The sequence below is a fragment of the Leopardus geoffroyi genome, chromosome D4 (assembly GCF_018350155.1).
Source record: "Leopardus geoffroyi isolate Oge1 chromosome D4, O.geoffroyi_Oge1_pat1.0, whole genome shotgun sequence".
In the NCBI taxonomy this organism is placed as follows: Eukaryota; Metazoa; Chordata; class Mammalia; order Carnivora; family Felidae; genus Leopardus; species Leopardus geoffroyi.
Window position 1 is genome coordinate 1,492,495 of NC_059342.1, and position 24,012 is coordinate 1,516,506.

A 24,012-nucleotide genomic window follows, 5' to 3' on the forward strand; every position below is an offset into this window, starting at 1 on the left:
CACATGGGCTATTGTGGTGGAAGGCCCACGCCATTCAGTAACCACGTTCCTTTTGTTTATGTTCAGCCATATCAGCGGGAACAAAATTGGCTGGGAGAAGACGGGAAACCACTCAGAGCCGCAAGCACGGGGAGACCCAGGAGACCAAACAAAGGTAGTGGGTTGGCATTTCTTCCTTCACGTTCTGACTCTTTGAGCCTGTGATGTTAGGAATTGGTTTAAAGCAGAGTACTCTCTCTTTTAAAGCATGTTATGAGTAAGAGACACTGGCATGGGGGTGTCACACATTTTGGGGATGGGAGGGGAAGGGGTCACATTGGTGAGGGGGTCACAGACATGGGGGTGGGGGTCACAGATGTCTGCGCAGGGGAGGAGGTCACAGACCTTGGTATGGGGGAAGGGGTCGCAGATGTCAGTGTGTGGGGGGGGTTGGGGTCACCAACATGGTGGGGAGGGGTTCATAGAGGTTGCTGTGAGGGATAGGGTCATAGATGTGAGGGGAGGGGGTCACAGAGATAGGGAAGGGGGACGGGGGGCATCCTACTGTCTCACGGGGCGGGTTGAGGGCCTGGTGGAAATCCTCCCATCTGCTGGCACATGCTTTTGTCAAGACCCAAAGCCTTGCAGAGTTCTCGCCTCCTGCAGGGTTTTTGTGGGGATTAAATGAGAAATCACTTGGGATGTGCACATTAAAGATGAAAATAAAGTAAATTCCATTCCCCCTTTGGTCTGCCTCTGCCTGTTGCTAGTGATTTCTAGAAATACCTTTAACTACAGTCACGTCTGTTCCCACATGCGGTCACTTAGGATGTGCCCGTCTCTAGCAAGAGAGGGCTTGTTTTCTGCACAAGGTGACACAATGTAGGAAATTCATTTAAGACTCTGAAATACTCTCGCTTTTGAAGGGTTATCCTATCAATAAGCAACAGAAATGCTTGCTGGATGCTGGTTTTTAGCAAAGCACCTTCCAAAATTTTTAGCTATTATTGTGTCTGTATTCTGAATGGAGAGTATAGAAAACACTTATGAGTTATCCTTGAGTTTTTTTTAAGACCAGTTTTGGTACTTTGTGTTTTAAAGGATAAAGTTAAGCACTTCTATACCATTGTAAAGAATAACGTTTTGTATCAAAACAGAGAAATGTGTATTCCTTAGATTGGCACAAAGTCAAGCAATACGCAGTTATTATTTCCAGCATTTGTCATGAGAAAGAATAACTCCGTTTATTGTGCAAATAATAATTGGTCTCAGCAAACCGTTTGGACTTGGCCACAGTTTATAAAGACAACAGGAAGGGTGTCCCTTTGCCCTCCATGTCCTTAGCTGCTGCCTGCCACCCTCCATCCCTGAGTCCCCCACTCTTTCCTGTGCAGCTTGCCCACATTCCGTTTTGGCAGTTGGTTGTTGCTGAGTGGGTATTTTTTCATAGCGTTTTACTGTGTACATATTTCTGTCATGTAGGTCTGACTCCTCAGTTTTAATGGAATTAGCTTGTTTTTTGCTTTAATTTTTGGTAAATGGTTTCCTGTGCGTACTTCATTTGGGGCTTTGTAATGACAGAAGAGAATGCCCAAGTTAGGGTTTCTGTTTATTCTCCCACTGCTGGCCGTGGTGGTGAGGAGTAGGTGTGAGCCCCTGTTGTGTGCACTGCTGGGCAGGGACGCAGCCTTTCCGGGCACCCCCTTTGTCATCTGGGCAGAGGACCTTGCCTTCTTGGCACTAGGCACGGTCTCCACGGAACTTGAATCACTCGGATGGGCCACACGGGCCACACGGAGCAGGTGGGACAGGGTGGCTTCCCAGGGGTCAGCAACCACAGAATGCCACTTCCCCCCTCAGGGGCCCTGGGGGACTAGTCATGTGAGGGGGGTCACCCGGCAGAAGGTGCCCCCCCCCCGGGCTCAGGGGGCAGCTCCCATACCCTGTCTTTGGGGCATGGTCCTTTGCACAGGGGCAGGGTGAAAGAAGGGAAAACATGAGCTGACTTATTCCCCCCCAACCCCCCTACCCCTGCCTGTGGCTCTGCAGACAGAAGGCTCGTCTACGGCCTCCTCAGGCAGCCAGCTCGCTGAAGGGAAGGGGAGTCAGATGGGCACTGTGCAGCCGATCCCGTGCCTGCTGTCCATGCCCACACGGAACCACATGGACATCACCACACCGCCCCTGCCCCCGGTGGCGCCTGAGGTCCTGAGAGTGGCAGAGCATCGGCACAAGAAGGGGCTGATGTACCCCTACATCTTCCACGTCCTGACCAAGGTACGGCGGGCGTTTTCTGTCTTACCAGGCAGGTATCTGAAATGGAATGCATTTCCGCTTCCCAAACCTGGAAAGGGCGGAAATGTGTACCAGTAAATGCAGTCGGAGAACTTGGGAAAATCTTACTTTCCCTTCCGTTTGGTATAAAATACTTTTGAAACTTCAAATTAATGGCACATCGTGTTATTTTCTGACTTGTAAATTTATTTTTATTTCCAATTTCAACATTTCTTGCACCGTGTTGATGCTCTAATGTTAGGTTTAATTTGATGTCACATACAAGACCTGTTCTGTCATGTGTCCTGGAAGTGCCCCTCCGGGGTGGCCGCTGGAGGGCTTGCTTGTCGAGTGCAGCTTCTATGGCACTGAACAGAAAATCCAGTACGGGATTGTGTAACACGTTAGCGGTCAGAAAATGCAGTTTTCTGTTTACACAGTATCATAATTCCACTTGAGTAACGTCTTAACAAATGTACGCTTAAGTATACATCCAGCGTGGCATTGGTTTTGAATCCTGGTGTCTTGAATGGATCTATGTGTCCATTTAAATTTCCTCAGTGATTTGTAGTCTTTATGTTGGTGTTTATAACCCTGGACCCACAATTTAACATGTAACCTTGGTGACCAGATTTTTCATGTAAAATTGGTTTATTGCTATCCTGTATTTTTAACACCTTTTCATCGGTGTCTGTACCACCACAGATCATCAGATGTTTTTCTCCCTGTTTTGCAATCCATCTGTGGTTTGTAAAGTGGGGTCTGTAAGTGCAGAAGCCCCCTGCCCCACAGCAGTTGGATGTGGCTGCGACCGTTAACCGGCCGACCCGAGTGTCGCTCGCTTGTATCAGTCAAAGGGCACCACAGTAACTCAGCTCCTTTCATTTATTTTTAAATTACAGTTGCCTCCAAGTCTCACGTACTATTTGCTATGGGTCTGCACGTATGCTTTCGATTTTCAGATTATGGTTGTGAAGTAAACATTTTATTTTTCAGGGGCAACGCATATTGTAAGGGTAAGTGGAAAGTTCCTCTCGCGGGAGAAGGACTTGTTGAGTTTAAAGGGGCCCAGGTTCGGGGGAAATCGCGCCCTGTGCCGTGGGGTTGTGTGGGCTGTGAGGTCCCGGACCCCTGTGCTTCTGCCCTGCCCGCTGTGGTCTGATTGGGGACGGTCTGAGTGACAGGTGGCCTGTCCTCTTCCACCACTCACTGATCTATCTCAAGGGCAAATAGTAATAAAGTGACTGTAGTTGACAAAAGTAAACAACTATCTTTTCAGATTTTAAAATGGCACCTACAATTTTTCTGTATGGTAGGGACAGCTTAGACTGTCAGGCACGCCGTTTCCTGCACGCTGCGTGGCTCTGGTATTAAATTTTCAGGCCAAGATGTCCTCAGTGGGCGAGGCTTCACGCTTAAACGCAGGCGGCCAGCCGAGCCAGGGGCCTGGAGAGAGTGCCCTCCACACAGCGGTGCCGGCTTCGTGAGGATAGGGAGAGACCAATTTTGAAATTAAATTTATGTGAACAAAGAGCAAATACTACAGAATTCTTGAAAGACACGTATCGATAAATTTAACAGCCATTGGCGGTCATATGGACGTTCTTACATTAGGAATACAACTGAGTAAAACTCCTGCCGAATCTCTTGATGTATGTTGATTCCCTAGCACATCTGAGACAGACGGGGCCACAGAGGTCCTGCCCCCACGAAGGTGTGGGACACGTGGCCCCTCGTCTTGTGCCGAGGCCGGCCACGTGCCAAAGCCTCGCAAATCAGACAGCGCTGAAGAGAGTGCCCGCAGGGGGACCATGCTTGCACGTGGCCGTGTTTTACGGAAGCGCTTAGTGAAGACAATTTGACCATTTTGTTTTCAGGATACTCATTTCTTGGATTGTACATAGGCCATTAAAAATTACGAATTTCATGACTCATAGTAAAGTTTGCAAGTTCTCAGCATTTTCTATTCTATTTGTTGTCTGCTGTTATCTGTCTAGATGGTTTCAAAGATTTGGGGATCGTCTGTGGTTTCTTATGCTTTGGTTCCAGATTCAGGATGAAACCACATAGATTTTATTTTGACTCTCTGAGCATATGTTTTGACAACTGCTGATGAACTCCCTAAACATCCTGCTGCACACAAGTGGTTAAGCATTGATGTGGAATAGAATTGCAATGTCGTTAACTGGAGATAATACAGTATATTTCTGTGAGTTTGTTGTGAATTCAACATGAAAAATGTGCAATATTATTCTGCTTTCTTCCATGCAAAGGGTGAAATCAAAATTGCTGTTTCTATTGAAGATGAAGCCAGCAAAGACCTGCCTCCCGCCGCCCTGCTCTATAGGCCAGTTCGCCAGTATGTTTACGGAGTGCTGTTTAGCTTGGCAGAAAGCAGAAAGAAAACTGAGAGACTTGCTTTTAGAAAGAACAGACTTCCACCAGAATGTATGTACTGTGAACTCCATTGTTTGTTTTCCTCGGTACCTCGTAATCTCTTGTGCATTTTCTAAAGCCTTAGAGGATCGTGACTGAGTTCGCCCTGAGCGTCCCCACGTGAGACGGTGGGCTTCACGGGGCCCTTCAGAGAGGAGGACAGGCCCCGGGCTGTTTTCCTCAGTAACATTCCAGTCATGGTGTCTATTTGGTAAACTGTTTCCACTTTAAACTGGACATTGAGCTGGAAACGGTCTAGACGGGCGCCATCTCGCCGTGGCTAGCGCGTCCCGGCAGGGCGACAGTGGCATCCGCTCTGGTGTCCGCAGGCGCGTCTGGACTGCAGAGTCTGTGTTCCCGGGGAGGACCTCACCGCGTTGCAGCTGCTTCTGTGCGGGTGGCGCGTGCCTGCGCACTGCGCACGGCCCGCGGCAGACAGGGTCCTGGTAGCGGTCTCCCTCCAGGGCTGTACCCGACCGACCCTGGGGTGGAGGGGAGTGGAGTGGAGGGACACAAGGTGCTGCTTGACATGCTGGCAAAAGCTGAGGTCAGAGCGCGTGTTTTCCATCTTCCAGCGAGTGGGCCGGTGGAATACTGGGGGAGAACTGCGCCTTTCTGTTCTGGGTAATTTTATCTGCTAACGTAGGGAGTGTAAAAGTCACTATATTTCTTAGGAAATATAGGAAAGTTTTCCAAAATGTACAGTCTGAATTAAGAATATCCTCAGCTGTGGAGAGTAGGTCACCAGATCATCCCCTCAGCGCAGGCTGTCTGGGGACGAATCCCCTGCGTGTGTACTGGGGCAGCGTGGGCCTGGTCGTGCTGCAGTCGGGTGGCACTCGGGGACGCAGGTGACAGTGGGTCTTACCTTTGGACTCTAACCTGGAGAGATTCTGGCAACTTTGAAAAATTGATCCGTAGATCCTGATGTCTTGTTTCTGATTACCGTGCCAAAATGTGGTTCTGTAAAAAAATGAAGCCTCTGTCAGTGAGGCCATTTGAGGATGGCCGTTGAGCTCTGCAGCCCCTGCTGACACATCTGCCACTTTGACTGGGGCTGGAGGTGCCACGGGAGACACCGAGCATCGTCAGCTGGCTCTGCGTGGCCGGGACGTTCCTGGTGGATGCATCTGCTTTCTCACTTGGCACAGGGTTAGCCACTTTTCCGCACCGGCCACCTGGGCCCCGTAGCTGTGACCTCCCCTCCAGTGTCCACCAGCCCTGAGCACGCTAGGCCCCTTGCTTCTCTCCTGGGCCTGGCCTGCCAGCTGCTGCAGAGCCCTGGGCAGCCCCACTTCCTGCCATGTCCTTGGCTCCAGCACACCCTTTTGACTTTGGTGGTAAAAGCTGGTCTTTTCCTCATTTGCTTCTGTTCCACAAACACACTTACTATTATTTAGCACCTTCCCTGGAAGTTTTCAGTGATCACAGCTTGGGACCCTCAGGTGGTCTCCAGGATGGGTCCCTTCTGCAGTGCCCACAGCCTTGTAGAGCAGTCCGGGTGGGTGGGTGTTCTCTGCCGCCGGTGAGCTGTGGGTGTGGGGGATGGGTGGGAAATGAGAACTGCTCTCCACCTTGTGCGTGCGTTGTGACCCTGGGCGGTGCAGGTGTCGGGCTGGCCTGTGGGCAGGCAGCAGGCGAGCAGGAGGCACGGGACAGCGCTCACCGCACAAACCAGCACCCTCTGGGCATGAGCGAGAGAGCAGCGCACTGTGCCGCAGGCCGGGTGTGTGTGCAGCCCACGTGGTGGGATCTGGCACTGCGGAGGGAGGACGGGTCAGGGCTCGGGGCTAGGACAGTGAAGAGAGGAGGGGGTGGGGGGATGGTACAGATGGGCTCTGCCAGCCCTGAAGCTTTCACGCATGGGGGTGTATGGACCGGTGGACGTTCTGGGGGATGTTGGTGCTGAGCGTGCTGCGGTCTTTCTGCTCAAGTGACGAAAGAAAGTGGGTCCTGACTTCTGCATCAGCGACCACGGGCAAGCCACTGAAGGTGAGGTAGGAGTGACGTTTCTGTTCAGGAGGATGGGCTGGGTAGGGACAGGTGATGAACTGAGGCAGCGGGAAAAGAGGGGTGCCCCTGCCTACGTGGAGCTGAGGCAGCCCTGGCACGTCGGTGGTACCCAGACAAGTGTGTGACTAATGTGCGTTACAGAGAACCGTGGACCTCTAGGTGGAGAGGTTTGTCCATCTGACCTCTCAGTTTACAAGTAGAGAGGTCTTAGTTCGCTCTCAGGAGCAGCTTTGGAACCCAGGCCTGTTTGGTCTTTTCGGGGACCTGTGGATTTGTTTCATGCCTCGGTCGTATTAATAAGGGAAAACAGCCTATGGAGAAGGTTCTTAGGTCGGTAATCCGTGCTGCTGTTTGCCGGCTGTCCCGCTAACTGGAGTGCTAGCTCTCCACAGGGAAGAGTTTTGTCCGTCAGAGCTTTTGTGAGCGCTGAGCCCGAACACTGTCCGCTCCCTCGGAGCAAACCTTGTGCAGGAGACGAATGTGCACCGGTGACCTGACGCGGCTCATTGACACTGCGCCACGGTCGTTTCCTGAGGCCCACTCCCAGATGCCAGCCGACTCTGAACGCCAGGGTGGTGACACCCCTGCCGTGGACTTCCTGCCTGAGCTGTGTCCTAAGTGACTACATCTCAGTGTCCTTAGGAAGCAAGTTCCTGGGACTCTGGATGAGGTGAGGGTGATAATGCCGGTCGTGCTGGAAGGAGGCAGCTGCTCAGGAGGCCCCGGTCAGCGAGCTTTGACAGAGGAGCCTGTTAAAACCCCGTTTTACCTGTGGCCACTCTTAGGCTGTCTGCGGATGAAATGAGGTCAGTGTCACTTTGCAGGAGATTCTGAAAGCACTGACTGTGTGCTGTGAGGTCTCTGGGGCAGGTTTGGTTCTCAGATGCCCCCTGGTCTCGCCGTCCATCCTGTGGGTCCCAGGTGAGCCCGCCTCCTGTGGCAGGTGAGGCTCCTGATCCAGCACGGTGTCAGCATGCTGTGCATGCCAGTGTGGGCTCAGCAGGCTCACCGTGACCACCGGGCTTCCCCAGAACGGCTTTGTTGTCAGAGGACTAGTCCGAGAGCATATGGAAGTCTACAGGGTTGTTTAGAAGTACCGAGCTCTGGTCAGATTTAAGACCTATATCCGTTGGGAAATGTGGTCTCTCAATCGGTCTACATACCATACAGTGTACGTGACTTACGAGTGCTCGTGTGACTTTGCCGAGCTTCCTTTTTAAAGTCATCATATGGTTAAAACAGGACATCCACTCTCAGGTCCCTGAAACTCTGGCCTGTGAAAGTCATACTGAATTACATGCCGGCAGTTTATTTTCTGTGTGCCCATCCCTGGTCTCCATCGTGTTACTGTTAGGAAATTCATCAGGATCTTGTTCATTAGGACAGTAAGCTGCTTGCAGTCACCATCAGGGGCTCTAGGCCCCTCCAGCAGGCCAAGCGGAAGACCACAGACCTGGCACAAGCGCTCTGCCCCGGGTGCTGGATGGGGACAGCGCAGTTGCTCTGGGGCAAGGCGGGACCAGGGAGCTGCCTCTGCGGCTGCTGGCATTTGGGCCTGGGGCCGGCGCCCCGGCTGGAGGCTGGAGGCTTGGAGCGTGACGCTCCTGGCCTGCTGGTGGCTCTGGCCTGGCTGCCTCCTGGCGGCACCCCTCAGCTGCCCCTCACCCGGCCAAGGGGAACCGGAGGGGCTGGAAGAAAGGGTCAGGTTCCAAAAAGACTGCAGGGTAACAAGACTCCTCAGCTGTAGTTGATGAGAAAACCCAGGAGGTAAAGTTCTGTGCTGTGCACAGTTTAAAATTATTGTCCACTTACGAAAACTGACCTCTGTTTTCTGTAAAATACTCCCCAGGACCTCAGAATTAAGTAAATGGTAGAGACAGGCTTGTAGAAAACAAGTGGGTGTAAATTACAGACACAGGAGATGGATTTGTGGCTGTAGGAAGCAAGTTTATGTACCTGAGCACTATTTTAGAAAGGATTTCCCCAGAGTCTCCGTTTTGTAAATCATCAGGAAAAGCCAAAGGGACCGTGGATTTTTTTGTGTTCCAATTTGCTATGGAAATTTTGCGTCAAATAATTGGGACTGCTGATGAAAAATGAGTAAAATTAAATTGGTTCACATGGATTATATTGTAAAATTTTTTAATGTTTACTTTTGAAACAGGCAGACAGAACATGAGCAGGGAGGGGCAGAGAGAGAGGGGGAGACACAGAATCCGAAGCAGGCTCCAGGCTCCGAGCTGTCAGCACAGAGCCTGACGTGGGACGCGAAGTCCTGGACTGCAAGATCGTGACCTGAGCGAGTCAGACGCTTAATTGACTGAGCCACCCAGGCATCCCCACATGGATTATATTATAAAACAAAATACTTTAATATGGCCAACGTCAGTGTGCTGTTTTAGAATGTGTGGAAATTGGTTATCATAAACATTTTCTCCATGATTTTACAAAGGCTGTTTATATTAATCTGAATTTCTTTATTTTAGGAAGCTTTCCAGAAGTAGCATTACCGACTCTTTTCCTCACGGACCACTGAGTACCCGAGCCTGTGGATCAGTGCTGTGGGCCAGTGTTCAGTGGCAGTGTTCAGGGGGGTGTTCCGTGGCAGTGCTGTGGGGCACTTTTTCAGAGCAGTATTTGTCACAGGCCCTTGAACTCCCAAGCTTCTGATGCCCTGGGAATGATGGTGTGTGGGGAAAGTGAGGACAGGAATAGTTGTGGGCATGGTCTGTAACCACACGTTGTGTGTGCTCTGTGGCTTACGAGTCCTGAAGGGTGTCCCCACACCTGTTCGCACGAGGAAGTGGAGAGCCAGCCGGACCCCACCACCCCGCATGGCAGTGTCCCACGAGAAGGAAGGAGCAGCCGCCATCGTGCCCAGTTTTCTGTATCTGCGTTGATGCGAAGGAACCAGAGTTTGTTTTTACATATATGTGTGGTTTTGTTGTTTTTCTGTGACCTTAGTTAGCGCAGCAGGTAGACCAGGACCCCCCCACCCCCGCCCCGAGCCCCCGATGCACGTTTGCACACACGCCTGTATAGAGACCAGAGGTCCAGCCGGTTGCAGTCGTGGGGGGTGTTTGTCTCCATCTTCCCCTCAGCCACACCTGTGTTGCACACAGGGCCGGTGGCCGGTGTGGCCAGTGCTCACGGTGCTCTGGCACTGAGCTCAGAGATGTCCTTCATCTCATGGCTCGTAGGCAGCCACCACCGCTTGGTTGAAATTGGCTTGCAGAATGAAACATTTTCGTTATTCCTGGTCTGGGATGGATCCCAAGTCGGCATTATAACATTTATAGCTGGTGGTCATGTGTTTATATGTGATACCGTGGACCGTGGTTAACGTCTGATGGAAACGGGTTCTCACGGACAGCTTAGGTGTAATAGTGTTTTATGTCCCCAAATTGTGTTTTGCAGAGGTACTTTCTGTAAAGAAGGTGCAGTAGCCTCTACTAATACAGAAAACAGATACCTTGGGGTTTTTGCTCTAGCGTAAGCAAAGGAAGATGATCTCGTGTTGAGTGTTTTCAAGTCTGCCTGAAATGGTGAGTTTTTTTTGTCAGTGGAAAAGCCGAGATGGGTATTTGTTGATGGTGGCATGGGTTTATTCACCAATAGCAGCTGGCTTTGCTGACCTCTGGGCGTGAGGTCACATCTTTGAACATGTCTTTCTAAAATGGAGTCGTCATGGACATGCTTTTATATCCCACTGCTCTTGCCTGAATGGCAGACAAGTATGCTCACTGTGTTCTTAATAACCCAGTCCCCATATGCAGTCCCCATATAACCAGTGTTTTTTGCAGACGTAAGAGCCCAGATGGCTTACTGTTAGCTGGCCACTCTCATCTGTTTGTTCTGTGAGTGGAGTCACAGAGCCCGAGCCCTCCGTCCTGGGTGGGGCTGGGGAGAGCTGTACACATTCTGGGGGGGGGGGGGGGGGAGGGTGGCACATACGTGTACACAGAGGCAGCCGTTTGTCACCCTGGAAATGGATGTTCCTGGGATTCTTTATCAGCACTAGTCTTTAAAATTTTCTTTTTTTTTTCAACGTTTATTTATTTTTGGGACAGAGAGAGACGGAGCATGAACGGGGGAGGGGCAGAGAGAGGGAGACACAGAATCGGAAACAGGCTCCAGGCTCTGAGCCATCAGCCCAGAGCCCGACGCGGGGCTCGAACTCACGGACCGCGAGATCGTGACCTGGCTGAAGTCGGACGCTTCACCGACTGCGCCACCCAGGCGCCCCATCAGCACTAGTCTTTAATTAGTCAGTCCTGGGTAACGAGCCTGTAGTTGATCTCACACGGTTGTGAATGGCTGCGAGCCTCGTGTGTCCTCATCAAGACTGTGTTAAAGGGAGTCCTTGGCCCTTTTCCCTATCCTGGTCCCAAGGCTGGGCCTCAGGGTTTAAGGAGACCCTGAGTGTGGTGTGGCACATGGGGGTTGGCCCCTCAGCCCCATGTCCCCCACCCCTATTTGGTACATAGAATGTATCCTATAAATGTCTGTTAGGCTTCTTGTCGGAGGTTTCACCACTAGTAAGCGGTGGCATACAAGATCTCCGAAAACAGATACATATAGGTTAAAAATAAAGCAAGTCAGGACAGCTTTGCTTTTGTTTTTGGAACAAAGTTTTGTGTTCCTACACCTTGATTTTTTTAAATTAGACATGCATTTCCAAAATCAGATTTGAGCTGCTCATAAGTAGTGGAGATGAGAGGAAGTGAGTATGCGAGACCCTCCATCACAGGGAGCAAGGCCCCCTCCTGCCTCCCTCTTGTGGGCGCAGAGCAGGTTCCCTGGATCTCTGGTACTTCCCCGAAGCCTCTGCCGGCTGGGAGAATGTGTGCACAGCAGCTCCCTGGAGGTGTAGGCGCATGTGGGGCCGTTTGAGCCCGCCCTATGCATGGGCTGCTGGGGGGCGGGCCCCCAGGGGAGGGGGACAGGTGGGCATGAGCAGCTGGCTCAGCCCCCTTCCCTATGGGGCCTGGACCATAAGCATTCTGACCTCAGGAATGAGTATGTGCTCCCCAAACCTGTTTCTAACTTTTTTAATGTTTATTTTTGAGAGAGAGACAGAGACAGAGTGTGAGCAGGGGAGGGGCAGGGAGAGGAGGAGACACAGAATCTGAAGCGGGCTCCAGGCTCCGAGCTGTCGGCACAGAGCCTGACGCGGGGCTCCAACCCATGACCTGCGAGATCATGACCCGAGTCCGTGATCAGGTTCGCCGACTGAGCCACCCAGGCGTGCCTCCCCAAACCTGTTTCTAGGCGAAAGCAGGAACTGATAAAGTGGGACGACCATGGAAGGTGTTAGAAAGCAGTGGAGATGGAGCTGATGGAGGGGAGGCCACACGCGCAGGTAGAGACGGACTTCGTGGGGACGCCTCCAGAGGGGGTCAGATCAGAGACCGGGCACTGGGCAGCCAGCCTGTGTGTGCGTGTGCGCGTGTGCACGGGTGGAGGCGTGCACGTGTGGTGGGGAGAAAGGGAGAGGAGCTACATTAGCTAATCCTACAACCAAAGATAAAATCTAATCATCGCCTTTAAGTCTTTGCCACAAAAAGGAGTATGTATGTTACAAAATAGATTTGTTTTTGCTTTTTTGGCATGAAAATTAGCTTTGTGGATCAACCAGTGGACACACAGCCTGCTGGTTAAGGGCTTGTTTTGTGACCAACCTTGGCCTGTTTATCTGGAGCTGACGATTGCCAGCCCCTGACACTAGTTGGGCAGAGGGCCCCTCGTGGTGATGATGGCCGCCCTGTGTGTGTGCCGAGTATGCTGGGGCTTGGCAGGCGTGGGGCTAGATTGTGAGTCCAAGGACAGGGTCGGCTGGGCAGTGGGGACTGCGTGGGGGTGTGGCCGGCATCTAAAAGTAAGGATGAATACAAAGGTGCATGTATTTATATATACATGTGTATCTGTTTGGACTTGATGGACTTTAATTATTTTATGTGTTTTAGATTTCCCTTTGATATTTAAACACTAAGATACTCAAATGTGAATGAAAGGGCTTTTTTCCCTGTGACAAAACAGTAACTTTTTTGTAAGAGGACGATTTGGGGGAATTTTGTTGACCTGCACCCCTGCTCCAGCAGCCTGCTCCTAGGGTGGGAGTCCTGGGCTCCTTGCGGCACACTTTCCCTGCCTTGTCTGGGGCTGGGCAGCTGCCAACAACCCGCAGGACCCTATGCCGGTGGGAGGGGTGGGGCTGCAGGTGGGCAGAGTCTGGGCCTTCAGTCTCCTGTCTGCCTTGGGCACTACTTTAGGGAACATGAGCCCCGCCTGGGTGCTGCCATTTGGATAGAACGGCCTTGTGGAAAGTGCCTGGGGAGTCGCTGCGCCACCCTGCTTCTGTTCTGACGGTCACGGACTGAAGTGAGCCTTAGTTCCCTGGCAGTGCACACCCCGAGCCCAGCGTCGGCCTGTCCCTTAGCGCCAAGGAGAGGGGCTGGGACGTGCTCTCTCCCTGGTCTGCACTGTCTCTCATGCCATGCTTCATTCCGACTTCATTCAGAATGATGTGGGGAATGGTGCATGTCGTGGTTTAAGAATTAACTGAACTCAAATAGTGGTAAAGCAACTGTAGATGAGAGGCCACTGTTGTTTCTGTTATATCAACTTGGACCTTCTTGCCTGTTTTGAGATAAAATGGGGAATTTTATGCTTTGTCTTCAGTCTTCCTGAATAGAATTACTGTAAGCTGATGTCACTGGGATTTCAGAACACTGACTGTTGCTCCTGCCGCCTTGCTAGGCTTTTGGGGTCTCACTCTGGGGTAGCTTATGCTTACTAATCAACGTTTGTGGAAGGAGACCTTTACATGAAGTGGCACCAAGTGCAAATTATTTCTGAAATCTGATTAGTGAAAGTATCTGTTTATGTAGAAAAAGATGAGCTATCTAAATTGGATTTCCCAGGATATGTTGATAATCACATACTTTTGTAAATTTTGCCAGTTGTTACTATTAGAACTTAATGGATTGAAATAATAAAATTTTTCTAACATCTTTGATTTATACGTATTAGTTATATGGGGAAGTCAAGTCATAATTTGGTCGAGAAGAAATTTATCGGTAGCCTGACTGGAAATCCGAATGTGCCACGAAAGTGTGCGTAGGGGACAGAATGTTCTAGACCTGAGGACTGGTGGCCGGTGGCTTGCTGATGAGAGAATGCGTTGGTGTGTGAGCAGTGGCACCTTCAGACTGTGATTACTGGAGGGTTGGTTTTGTTCGGCCTCCGGTGGCTGAGCCGGGGTGTAAATGGTCTTCCTCTGCTCTTCCCCTCCAGTTCCCCCCGTGATCATCAAAGAGTGGGCAGCTTACAAAGGGAAGTCTCCGCAGACGCCGGAACTGGTGGAAGCGCTGGCCTTCAGGGAGTGGACCTGCCCCAACCTGAAGCGGCTGTGGCTGGGGAAGGCAGTGGAGGACAAGAACCGCAGGATGAGGGCCTTCCTGGCCTGCATGAGGTCGGACACGCCAGCCATGCTCAACCCGGCCAGCGTGCCCACCCATCTCACGGTGCTGTGCTGCGTCCTACGGTAGGTTAGGTGTGGCTGCCCTCCCCCCCCCCCCCCCCCCCCCGCAGTCGTGTGTGTTGTGGGGACACAGTCTGGGGCAGCGTGGCGTTGGTTTGAACTGATCCTGGGTGGTCGGTGTGCAGAACAGGTGTATTTGGTGAACATGTATTTTTTGGAAATAACCATAATGATTTTAAATGTACTTTATCCTCTAAATCTTAAAGATTTTGAAGGCTGTACATATTATGTATTGTTTGGAGCTCTGTAGGGAAAACATATCTCTCCCTGCATGTATTTAATCACGTGTAGATCAGTGTGGACTTGAGGTTATCTGTTTTAATTCCTGGGGTTATAACTCGATGTGTGGTTGATTTGGTTACTCAGATGTTCCAGGTCAGGCTTTGGAGTGCTCATTCCGTGGGCCCTTGTGTCGTCTGTGCCCCCAGCATATTCTTGCTTTCTGCCCCCCACAAGATTAGCCCTGGACCCTGCCCTCTCCAGGGGGCTGGCTCCTGTCCTTGGAGAAGGATTGAAAGCCGGATTGGGGTGCTGCATGCTTCCGTGCCCTCAGCTGACGGCCCCCTTAAGTCTGTGTGGACACTGTTGGTGTCTGGGAGTTAATTTGAGTTGGCATGCATACCTGAATTAGATTCAGTAGGTTTTTGAGGGTTTTTTTGAACCAATTTTCAACTTGGGAAAAGGTTGCAAGGACAATACAAAGAGTTGTTTGTTTTTTTTTTTTAAGAGTTCGATTTTTTTTTTATCGAAGTGTAACTGATATATAACGTTATGTTAGTTTCAGGCATACAACACATTGATTCAGCAGTTGTACAGGACTCCGTGCTCATGGCAAACAAACAGATTCCTATATACAGAGAAGAAGCTGGTGGTTGCAGAATGGGAGGTGGTGGTTGGGGGCAAAATAGAGCTTTTTTTTTAAACCCACATACTTCAGTGTGACCGTCTAACAAATCAGGACATTTTCTAATACAGTCATCACAATTAACATCATACCTTCTTTCTGTGTGAACTTCAGGGTCCATTTAAGATTTTCTCTTTGTGTTTGGAGGTGACCAGTCCGATTGGTTTTTCCACCAAACACTGGCCATCCCTCTGTTGCTGTGGTCTTGTCCGGGCTGTGTGCCTACACCCTGGCCACTTGGAGAGGCAGATGTTCACAGGGCTCCTGTGGGGCTGCTCTGTCCCATTTTGTGGGAGGCACTCAGTTTAAACATTCCATCAGCCTCAGCAGACTCACAGCTTCTGTCTTTTTCTGTGGCCCCTAGTCCACTATTGGCAGACTAGATCTGGTGCTTTGTGGTCACCTGCTCGGGTCGTGTCAGGCTGGCCTCTGTTCTTCTGACAGTTCTCCATCATCCTGGGAGCACCTCCCTCCTTCCCTACAGAGATATTATGGCCCCTTTCTCCCAGCAGCCCTGCTTCCTAGTGGTGGAGACAGTCCCCATTTGCCAGTCTCTCCCAGGGTGTTTGCAGTAGGCAGGCACAGTGCACGTATGGACCCTACCCCTGTTGGCAACCTTGGGGCCCAGCCCTCTGCGTTTTCCTCACCCTCAAGGAACAAGATGGAGGACACAGCCGTAGCCGAGTGTTTGTTTCCTGGCGTTTCTTAAGCTCCTCACAGGCTTGAAGGCCAGTAACTAATTTAGAAGCCTCTCCTTCAGGCTCTTCCCTTTACCTGCTTTGAAAATTAGCTCGTGGGAGAGACTGGATCTTCGTTTGGAAGCTTCTGGTTTCTCGAATGGAAAGTTCATTTATGGACCTGTTTTTATTAATACAGACCTTATGTAGCCAAACATTAGAGGTGAAGACTTTGGCTGCTCTGAGATCAAATTAGCAAGAATACATTTGTTCGATTGTACTTCTCTCTTCCAAGTTTAAATTGGTGTGTGGCCTTTACCCCAGCAGATGCTGCCTGCCTCACCTGAGGCTTATGCGGCTGACCTGGACGGAACGGCCGCACTCGGAGCAGGACGAGGCGCTGTGGTGCTGGGGCCTCCCTGGCCATCCGTGCACGCGACCTGGGATGCACCGTGGCCGCCCTCTGCACCTCGTCCCCATCCTGGTCCTCGCCCCTCCTAGGCCGTCCTCTGGCATTGTTCAGACGGCCCTTGTCAAGCCTTCCAGATTTCAGGATTGTCCTGGTGCCCATTTTTAAGATAGTCGTTACGGTTGATTTTTTTTTGTGGTTTGTAGAGAATGGAAGGATTAGTAAGTGGGACTGGCCATGTCACCAGAGGCTCTGGCACTGTGGTGGGAGGCAGGTGACCTGATTGGCTATGGAGACGGGCAGTCCCCTGGGGTTTCCTGCATGGAAAGCCTCTTGTGGTTTCAGGTCCTGAGGAGGTGGAGCTGGTTGAGGAGAGGGAATCAGGGAGAGGTGAAGGACTGCTGTTCACGGGACAAGTCCCTGGGGGTTTGGGGGCCAGGGCACCAGTAAACGGGCCGATCTGCTTCCACTAAGAGGATCTGTTCTCCCTTCTACACTCTGGGCTCCAGGATGGGCTGGTGCTGGGGGATGCAGGTGCTCCACGGCACACGCTCTGGTTAAGTGGGTGGGCTGAGTTGGAGGCCTCACGGTTTGGAGGAAGGGGGGGTGTGTGGAGAGACCCGGCAAGGGCGAGTCAGGGTTGATGTGTGCCTCCGCGGCCCTGGGGTTGGGCCTAGGTCCTGGGGTGGGGGGCAGTGAGGTCCTGTGATGCCCAGCAGACAACCTATAGCTGGACAGAACTGGTTCCAACCTCAGGCTCGGCTGCTCTCCGCTGGAAAATCAACACTCGAGAGACGAGTGATGGTGGGAAAAGAGAGGTCGCTTTACTCAGGAAGCCGGCAACCTGGGAAGAGGGCGGGCTAATGTCTCCAAGGCCATCTTCCCTGTCCAGGCGAAGCGGGTGGGTTTTCGAGGGGAAGGTGTGGGGAATGGGGAGGGCGCTGCGTGCAGGAGAAGCGGTGCCCAGGCGGTGGGTTCTGTGTCGCCGTGACCCTGGATGGACCTGCTGGCATCCGTGGCAGGTGTTTTCGAGTGTGGTCAGGCCGTATCGTCCTTCACCCTCAAGGCCAGTGGTCTGCAAACCCAAGGCAAGTAGGTTGGTTCTGCTGCAGACCAAGGACTCGGGTCAGCCAACAGGAGCACCTGAGCTCGAGGCCAGCTCCCTGCGAAGGCCGGCGGGAGTGCGGCTACAAACCCTTGGTGTTGGTGGCTTGGGGCGGGGCGGGGGTGGGCAGGGGCAGGGGCAGAGGTCAGCAGTCACAAGGCCAGGCTGTGGGCCACAAAAGTGTTTCCCTTCCCTTAATTTTCTCTTTGCTTTTTTTCTCTTTCTTCTTGCATAACTCCAAACTTGAACAGACTGCGAGAGGAGTTGAAGGAGTTTGTGGCTGTCCTTCACCCCGACTTCCCACACGTTAGTGTTTTACTGCAGTCGCTCTCCTTGTGTGTCTGTGTGCTCATGCGTCCTGACCCCTTGAGTGGCAGTTTTGGGTGCGACACCTCTACCCCTGAGCTCTTTGGTGTGTGTTTCTAAAAACAAAGACATTGTCAAAATCGGAAAAGTCCTGTCCGTGCATCTCGTTTACGCGCCTCACTCAGATTTCGCCACTTGCCCCGTGATGGGCTTTGCTGACAGGAAAACATCGTGGCTCGTGCTTAAGTTTAGTTACCGCATCTCGTCCAGTCCTGGGTGGCTTCTCGTCTTCCTCTGGGTGGATGTGGCATGAACACCGACTTGTTTGCAGATATCCCATCGTGTAGACGGCACGTGAACTAACAGGGTTAGTCCACTGCCCCTGGAGGCAGTGCTTGCAAACAGGGGACCTGATAGATTCTCTGTCTGCCTGTGCCCGTGTCCCGTGAGGTTCTGTTCCTGCCTCCAGGGCAGGGAGGCAGTGGTGGTCACTTATGCCCCAAACTCAACACTGTGACCGCAGTGGGGGGTGGAGTGGGTGGGGTGCAGACCCGAGCCGAGATTCAGTGTGGGGGTGAAGCTAGTGCCTGAGACAGAGCAGAAGGGGGCCTTCCCAGGGTAGGGCCGAGACCCTCATCCCAGAGAGCTCACGTTCCCCTGAGGAGCCAGCTAGGTTCAGGCCTGGAGATGAGTTAAGGGAATGGAGGGCTTGAGCCCCCTGGCAGGACACAGGCAGCCTGCGGTGCCTGTCCCCATACCCTAAGGAACGCAGCCTTTCTGGGAGGGTCACACAAGGACCTGCCCCGACCCAGCTCCCCAGCATGGACAGGGCAGCAGCGGGCAGTGGAGGGAGCCCCAGACACCTTCCCGCCCCAGGCCCTGAGCAACGGGAGGCAACGGGAACACCGTCTGCCCAGGTGGAGCGGTGTGGCAAGGGGTACAGGCAAGGCCGTTGCCCTGGTACCCTTTACTCCTCACCGTGATGCCCTGGGCACGGCCTGCGTGGTGTGAGTTAGTCTGAGCATTTACGTCCAGGAAGCCTTTCTGAGGATGGAAGTGAGAAACGGGTGATGGGTGGTTTTGTTTCAAAAGGACCAGAAAGCCAGGTGGAGGAAACGTCAGGCATTCTAACAAAAAGACTGTTCGTTGTCCAGCTAAATTGACTTCTGAGTCTTTGCTGCCAAGAAGACCAAGAAAGATCCCCAAGACAGCCTTTTTTTTCATTCAGGATGTTAAAAGGAACATGTGGTTGGAGGGGGGGGGGGGGCGGCGGCGTTAGTGTCTTCTGGGTTCACAGGAGGGAGAGGGCGGGAGGGGGAGGTGCCGAGCAACAGTGTGGGCGGATCTGATGCCCTCACTGTCCACTGGCACGTGGTTAAGGTGGCACATGTTCTGTGTATTTTATCACAGGTTTTAGAAAGGAAGAACTAAAAATAGTATAGCACAGACATGCAGGCAAAGGGCATTGTATGCGGAGCACAGGCGTTCCGACAGTAACTTTCTCAGATGTCGTGGGGGGCTTCCCTCACACTTGCAGGTTCTTGCACAGAACCCCACAATCAGTAAGACCTTGTGCTGCACATGGCAGGGTCACAAGGTTGGAGGCTTTGTCCTCGCAAGTAGTTTAGTGACGAAAAGCTTTTGCATTTCTTTCAGATACACGCATCTACGTCTAAATACCGTAGAGATTTAAGGTCTACTCTTCGCTTACTTGAAATGACCATCACTTTCCCCTTGCCCTTTGTAATTTCACTGCGAAGTGCGTAAGCTCTGTGCCTGTGTCTCCCGCCTGTGACGTGGACAGCGGTGGCCCCTCAGGATTATGGGGGCCGCGTGATGGGAGGCGGCGTGTGCAGAGGTGGAGAGGCACCGGGCAGCTGGCGAACCCTTCCGTGTTTCTCTCAGGCTGTTTTGAAAACACGTGTCTTAGTCAGTCAGCTGGTCAGAGCCCCCTGCTTTGCCCAGTTGTGTGTGCTCCCGTGAAGTATTGATTATTTCCACACGAGGTGGGCTCCACACCGACTCGTCCTCTTTTGTCGACTTAGATTTTTCATTTTAAGCTCTGAGAAAACTTCTTTAGCCGACAGGACTGGGAAGAGCTTCGTGAGGCCTGTTGCCATTCTCTCTGCTCTTTCTGAGCCGCTTGCCAGAGGTCGCAGTGTCCGTCACCATAAGTTAATCAGCGGCAACGTGCTGGGTCATCCTTCAGTCTGCCGAGTGCAGGGCTGGGCCCATGGGCTCTCGGGGACAGCTGGGCCAGGGCCGTAGCAGCCGCCCCTTTGCTCAGTGCCCCAGGGTTGTGATAGAGGCAGTACATGTGGCAAGGTGAGTAAGGGAAGGAGCGTGGGCGGGCGCCTGGCAGCTCCCGGGCTGATGGCACACATGGATGTTGCAGATTTATAAATCGATACCCCCCCCTCCCCTGCCGCACTGCTGGCTGCCCTGGGAAGTCAGTGTGTCCAGGGCCTGCGGGCACCGGTTCTGAGGCCACGGCGTTAGTTCTCGTTCCCGGGACCCCTTTCTGGTGCTCACCTGCCGGCGCGGGAGCCTCTTCTGCGCACTCGTCTCCTGCAACACTCGCCCCTTGTCAGGAGACACATCTTTCTTATTTGGACCTAGAGTCTGCCTCCCAGGATTCCGGTCTTGAATTGAAAAAAATAAATCATGTAAATTGATGCTTCCAGTGTGTTTCCAGGGTTTGAATACCTTACAAGAGTGAAGTTGTATCAGCAATCACTGAGCAGCTGGTTTGCAGTCTGTGCAAATGTGGTGTGCTACTTTAATCACTCTGAAAGCAAACGTTCTGTTCAGCCCAGGTGATTAGACACGCATTTGTAGCAGGTGTCGTCCGGTGTACATAGAGATGCTGGGTAAGAGCTCTTGGTGCCCCCCAGCTCGTATCATCCCGAGTCCCCTTGGAGCCTGGATGCCAGGTTGTGCGTGTGACCGGTGAGCGCTCCATCCTCACACCAGACCCTCTCTGTCCGCCCCCTGTAGGTATATGGTGCAGTGGCCTGGAGCACGGATCCTGCGTCGCCAGGAGCTGGACGCCTTCCTGGCTCAGGCGTTGTCCCCCAAACTCTATGAGCCTGACCAGCTGCAGGAGCTCAAGGTAATTGACAAGCCTCATTCCTTGTCTTGGGAAGCGTTGCTTCGGAGTGGTGTGAGGAGGGCCGGCCTCACCGGGCAGCGCCGCTCAGAGTGCCAGGCTAGGAAACCGAGCCGCGGACTCGGGAGCCTTCGGGGCAGAAGCGTATCCATCCCAGTTACGGAAGCGGTCAAGCCTGCTTCTGTCAGAGAAAGGTTTTCCCTTGTTACCAGTGGGCGTCTGCTCTCGTGTTCACGTCAGGGTGTAAACTTGCTTTTTTCCAGGTGGGGACCCCGGACCCCGGGGAGGGCTTGGGCTTCAGGGTTTTCTCACATCTGGCCAGGATTCTTTTCTCGTTTCGTTCTGTTCCTGATTATAGCATTCGTTTCCTCTAAAACATAGTCTTGCCCTCCTAGACCGTAAATCCCTTTACAGACCACTTGAAGAACAATGTTACACCATCATTCCTGAGCCCCTTTTACTTAGCATTTAACATCGTGTTCCTTTTAATTTTTCCTTCCAGTAATTCCTTTTGTTCTTTGTTTTGGCAATGTTAATTTTCTCCAAGTTGTCCCCTGATTTTTCGGGGTGCTTATCTTTTCAATGCACTTTGGTTAGTTGCTGTGTTTGCACGGCTGCACTCGCTTTCTGTAATGTCTGTGCTAAACTTTAGAAAGTTTAAGACTTTCCAGAGTTAGCTAAATCAGGGGATCTGCCTTTTCTTTTTATGTACAGGGTTTTGGGTTTTTTTCTTTGCATTTGTTTTGTTTGTTTGTTTGTTTTTTTTTTTTTTTTAATTATTTGATTTGTAATCAAATAATCTCTTTTGACAAATTGCCTTCACTTTTAGATCTTTTTGCCATTCTTTATGAAGGCATTCTTTCCCCTCAGGAGCATTTGAGGCTCACTTTATAGATTATCAGTATTCTACAGTTGGGGCCCAATCAATTTCTGGTTCCCCTAAACTACTGAGTTAAATTTAGTAATTTGATGTTGAGTGGCCCTTGACTGTGCGGAGCCCAGGTCACGTGTGGTCACCCCAGGCTTCTGATGACTTTGAAACAAGCTGAATAAGACAATAAAACTTAGAATCCACCCCAAATTGTATTCTTTACTTTGTAGATCAAGATTTTCTGTTTGCTAGACAGAAATTATTTTCATTTGTAATGTTTTTGAATCTAAGTTTTCGTTCTAGAGTATTTGGCTGGGTGTCCCCCGAAAGGCTGGCCCTAAGCGCAGGCTCTCGTTCCCGTGCCCCCGGCTGGTGGTGCCGTCACCACTGTCTTCGTCACCAGCCCGTGCTCAGGGGTGTTGTGAATACTTTGACTAGCGTGTGCTGCCATCCCTCTACCTCTACTTCCTGTTTCTCTTATTTAGATTATTACATCAGTATTGACATCCCAGTTCTGAAAATCAGACCGCCAGGTATCAGGTATGCCCACCAAGCCTTACTCACCATCAAGTTGCTTTTCCTCAAAGTTCATCTTCTCTCCCATATCCTTTTCATTTTGGATCAACACACAGGGTATAACTTTTGAAAGACAGCCACACTCTAAGCTTTCATTTTGGTTCTTTTGAGGTCTTAGTGCTTTCATGGTTTTCTCCTGATCCTTCATCTGAAGCCAGGTGTTTCTAGAACTGTGTTTAGAGAGACCTATTTTATGTGCAGTGACTTGAGGCCACCGTCCCTTCGGCTCTTGCTGGTCTGGAGGCCTGCCTTCCCTTCACCACGGACGGCCTGCACCGCTGGCACCTCACGCACAAGCAGCCTACATTCCGCAGAGCTAGGGGGATAAGAGCATTCGTTGGGGGGAAAGGTAGTTTTTTTGTTTTTGTTTTTTGGTTTGTTTTTGTTTTTTAAGATTGAGGATTCTCTCAGCTATCAGATTGAGAACTAAGAGGAATAATCATTATTTAAATGCTACAAAAGTCCCTACGCAGAGCTGAGAGTCCCCAAATTCAGTGATAGAAAAGTAGACTTTTCAATTGCTTTTTCATTTAACCATTAAAATTTTTTTATATATCGAATGCAATGACGATGCTTTTCCATGAAACGCCATTTCACTGTTTCGGATATAGTCAACTCTTGATTTTGGTGGCTGTCTTAGGGGCCGCTATCCAGTTTGTGGATTGCCCAGACCCTACTTTTCTTCTCCCATTTTTGTCCATTATGTGCTTTGAAAATAAAGAGGAGAAGAAAAGAAAAAGACCCAGTTCTGACAGTTTGGCCTCTCGTTGGCTTTTCTGATTGGGAGATTCGGTGGGGAAAGGTGTTGAAAGTTTTAATTTAGACTGACTTTGTAAGAGTGCTGTCTTGTCTGTGCGTGCTCTGCCTGCCGTGACCGTGAACAGGTGCGTGTTCTATGTGGCTCCTCACAGACCCGTGACAGGGATCCACATGTTTTCCTCATGGTTTCCCTGGTGTATTTTTTAGGCGCTCCTCCTAGGTTCTGAGCATGGATGTAATGACGAAGGTGGATTAGCAATGTTTGGAGGAGGGCGGGGAGAGGGTGAGAAGGACTTTTGTTCAGGCTTCCTATTTGTCCAGTTTCTTTCTCCCTTGCTCTTGACATCTTTGTAATTGCTTTCAGTTCTTCTCACAGTTTCACTGACTGAGTGCAGAATATAAAAGGTGGAGGAGGAGGGGCTTTAAGACGGTATCAGGGCCCCTGTGGCCCCTGAAAGAGTTAGGGCAGGTGCAAGTAAACATGGCCGATCAGAGGAGGGGTCTGCAGTCCAGCAGTGACACGGCGGGCAGTGCACCCTCGCTGGAGTGGTTCTGAAGCTCATTGGGCAGAGATTGAGTTCCAATTTGTACTTCCTGTAAAGTCAGAAAACTGTACTTTCTTTAGTTGAGGAGCTTTGGATAATGCTGATAATTTTATCTTCCTGTGTAGAAGAGAATGAGATTGGACCGTGAATATTGTAGCCATGTCTGTGATCAGGCATTCAGATTCTGGTGCTGCTAGTTAACAGTTGAATGGCATTGAGCTTTCTGTGACTCTTTCTCCATCTGTGACACGGAGTACGAGGAGCAGTACCTGTGTCATACAGTTGCTGAGACATCAGTGAGATAACGTGTGTGGAAATGTGCAGAGTGTACCTGACAAGTCCAAGTCTGTGTTAAGTCCCCTGTAGGTATTACTTAGTATTATTTGTGTAATTAACATGTAGGGAAAGACACATAAAACACTCTGTGAAGTGATTTAGAAAGCTTTTCGGATAAGCCAAGATCTGCATGGCAGAGTTGAGATTTTATGTACATTATTTAAATAGCT

The 24,012-nt window shown here is 51.2% G+C and overlaps 1 protein-coding gene across 2 annotated transcripts in view; it reads left to right on the top strand.

Moving 5' to 3' along the window:
• Window positions 1-24,012, top strand: part of FAM120A (family with sequence similarity 120A) — a 96,532-nt gene that overhangs the window by 57,959 nt on the left and 14,561 nt on the right. For both annotated transcript variants that reach the window (XM_045468231.1, XM_045468230.1), the window contains exons 8-12: window positions 67-154; window positions 2,029-2,256; window positions 4,527-4,701; window positions 13,999-14,248; window positions 20,644-20,758. In XM_045468231.1, coding sequence (XP_045324187.1) covers window positions 67-154; window positions 2,029-2,256; window positions 4,527-4,701; window positions 13,999-14,248; window positions 20,644-20,758 — 856 coding nt within the window. The remainder of the gene's footprint in view (window positions 1-66; window positions 155-2,028; window positions 2,257-4,526; window positions 4,702-13,998; window positions 14,249-20,643; window positions 20,759-24,012) is intronic.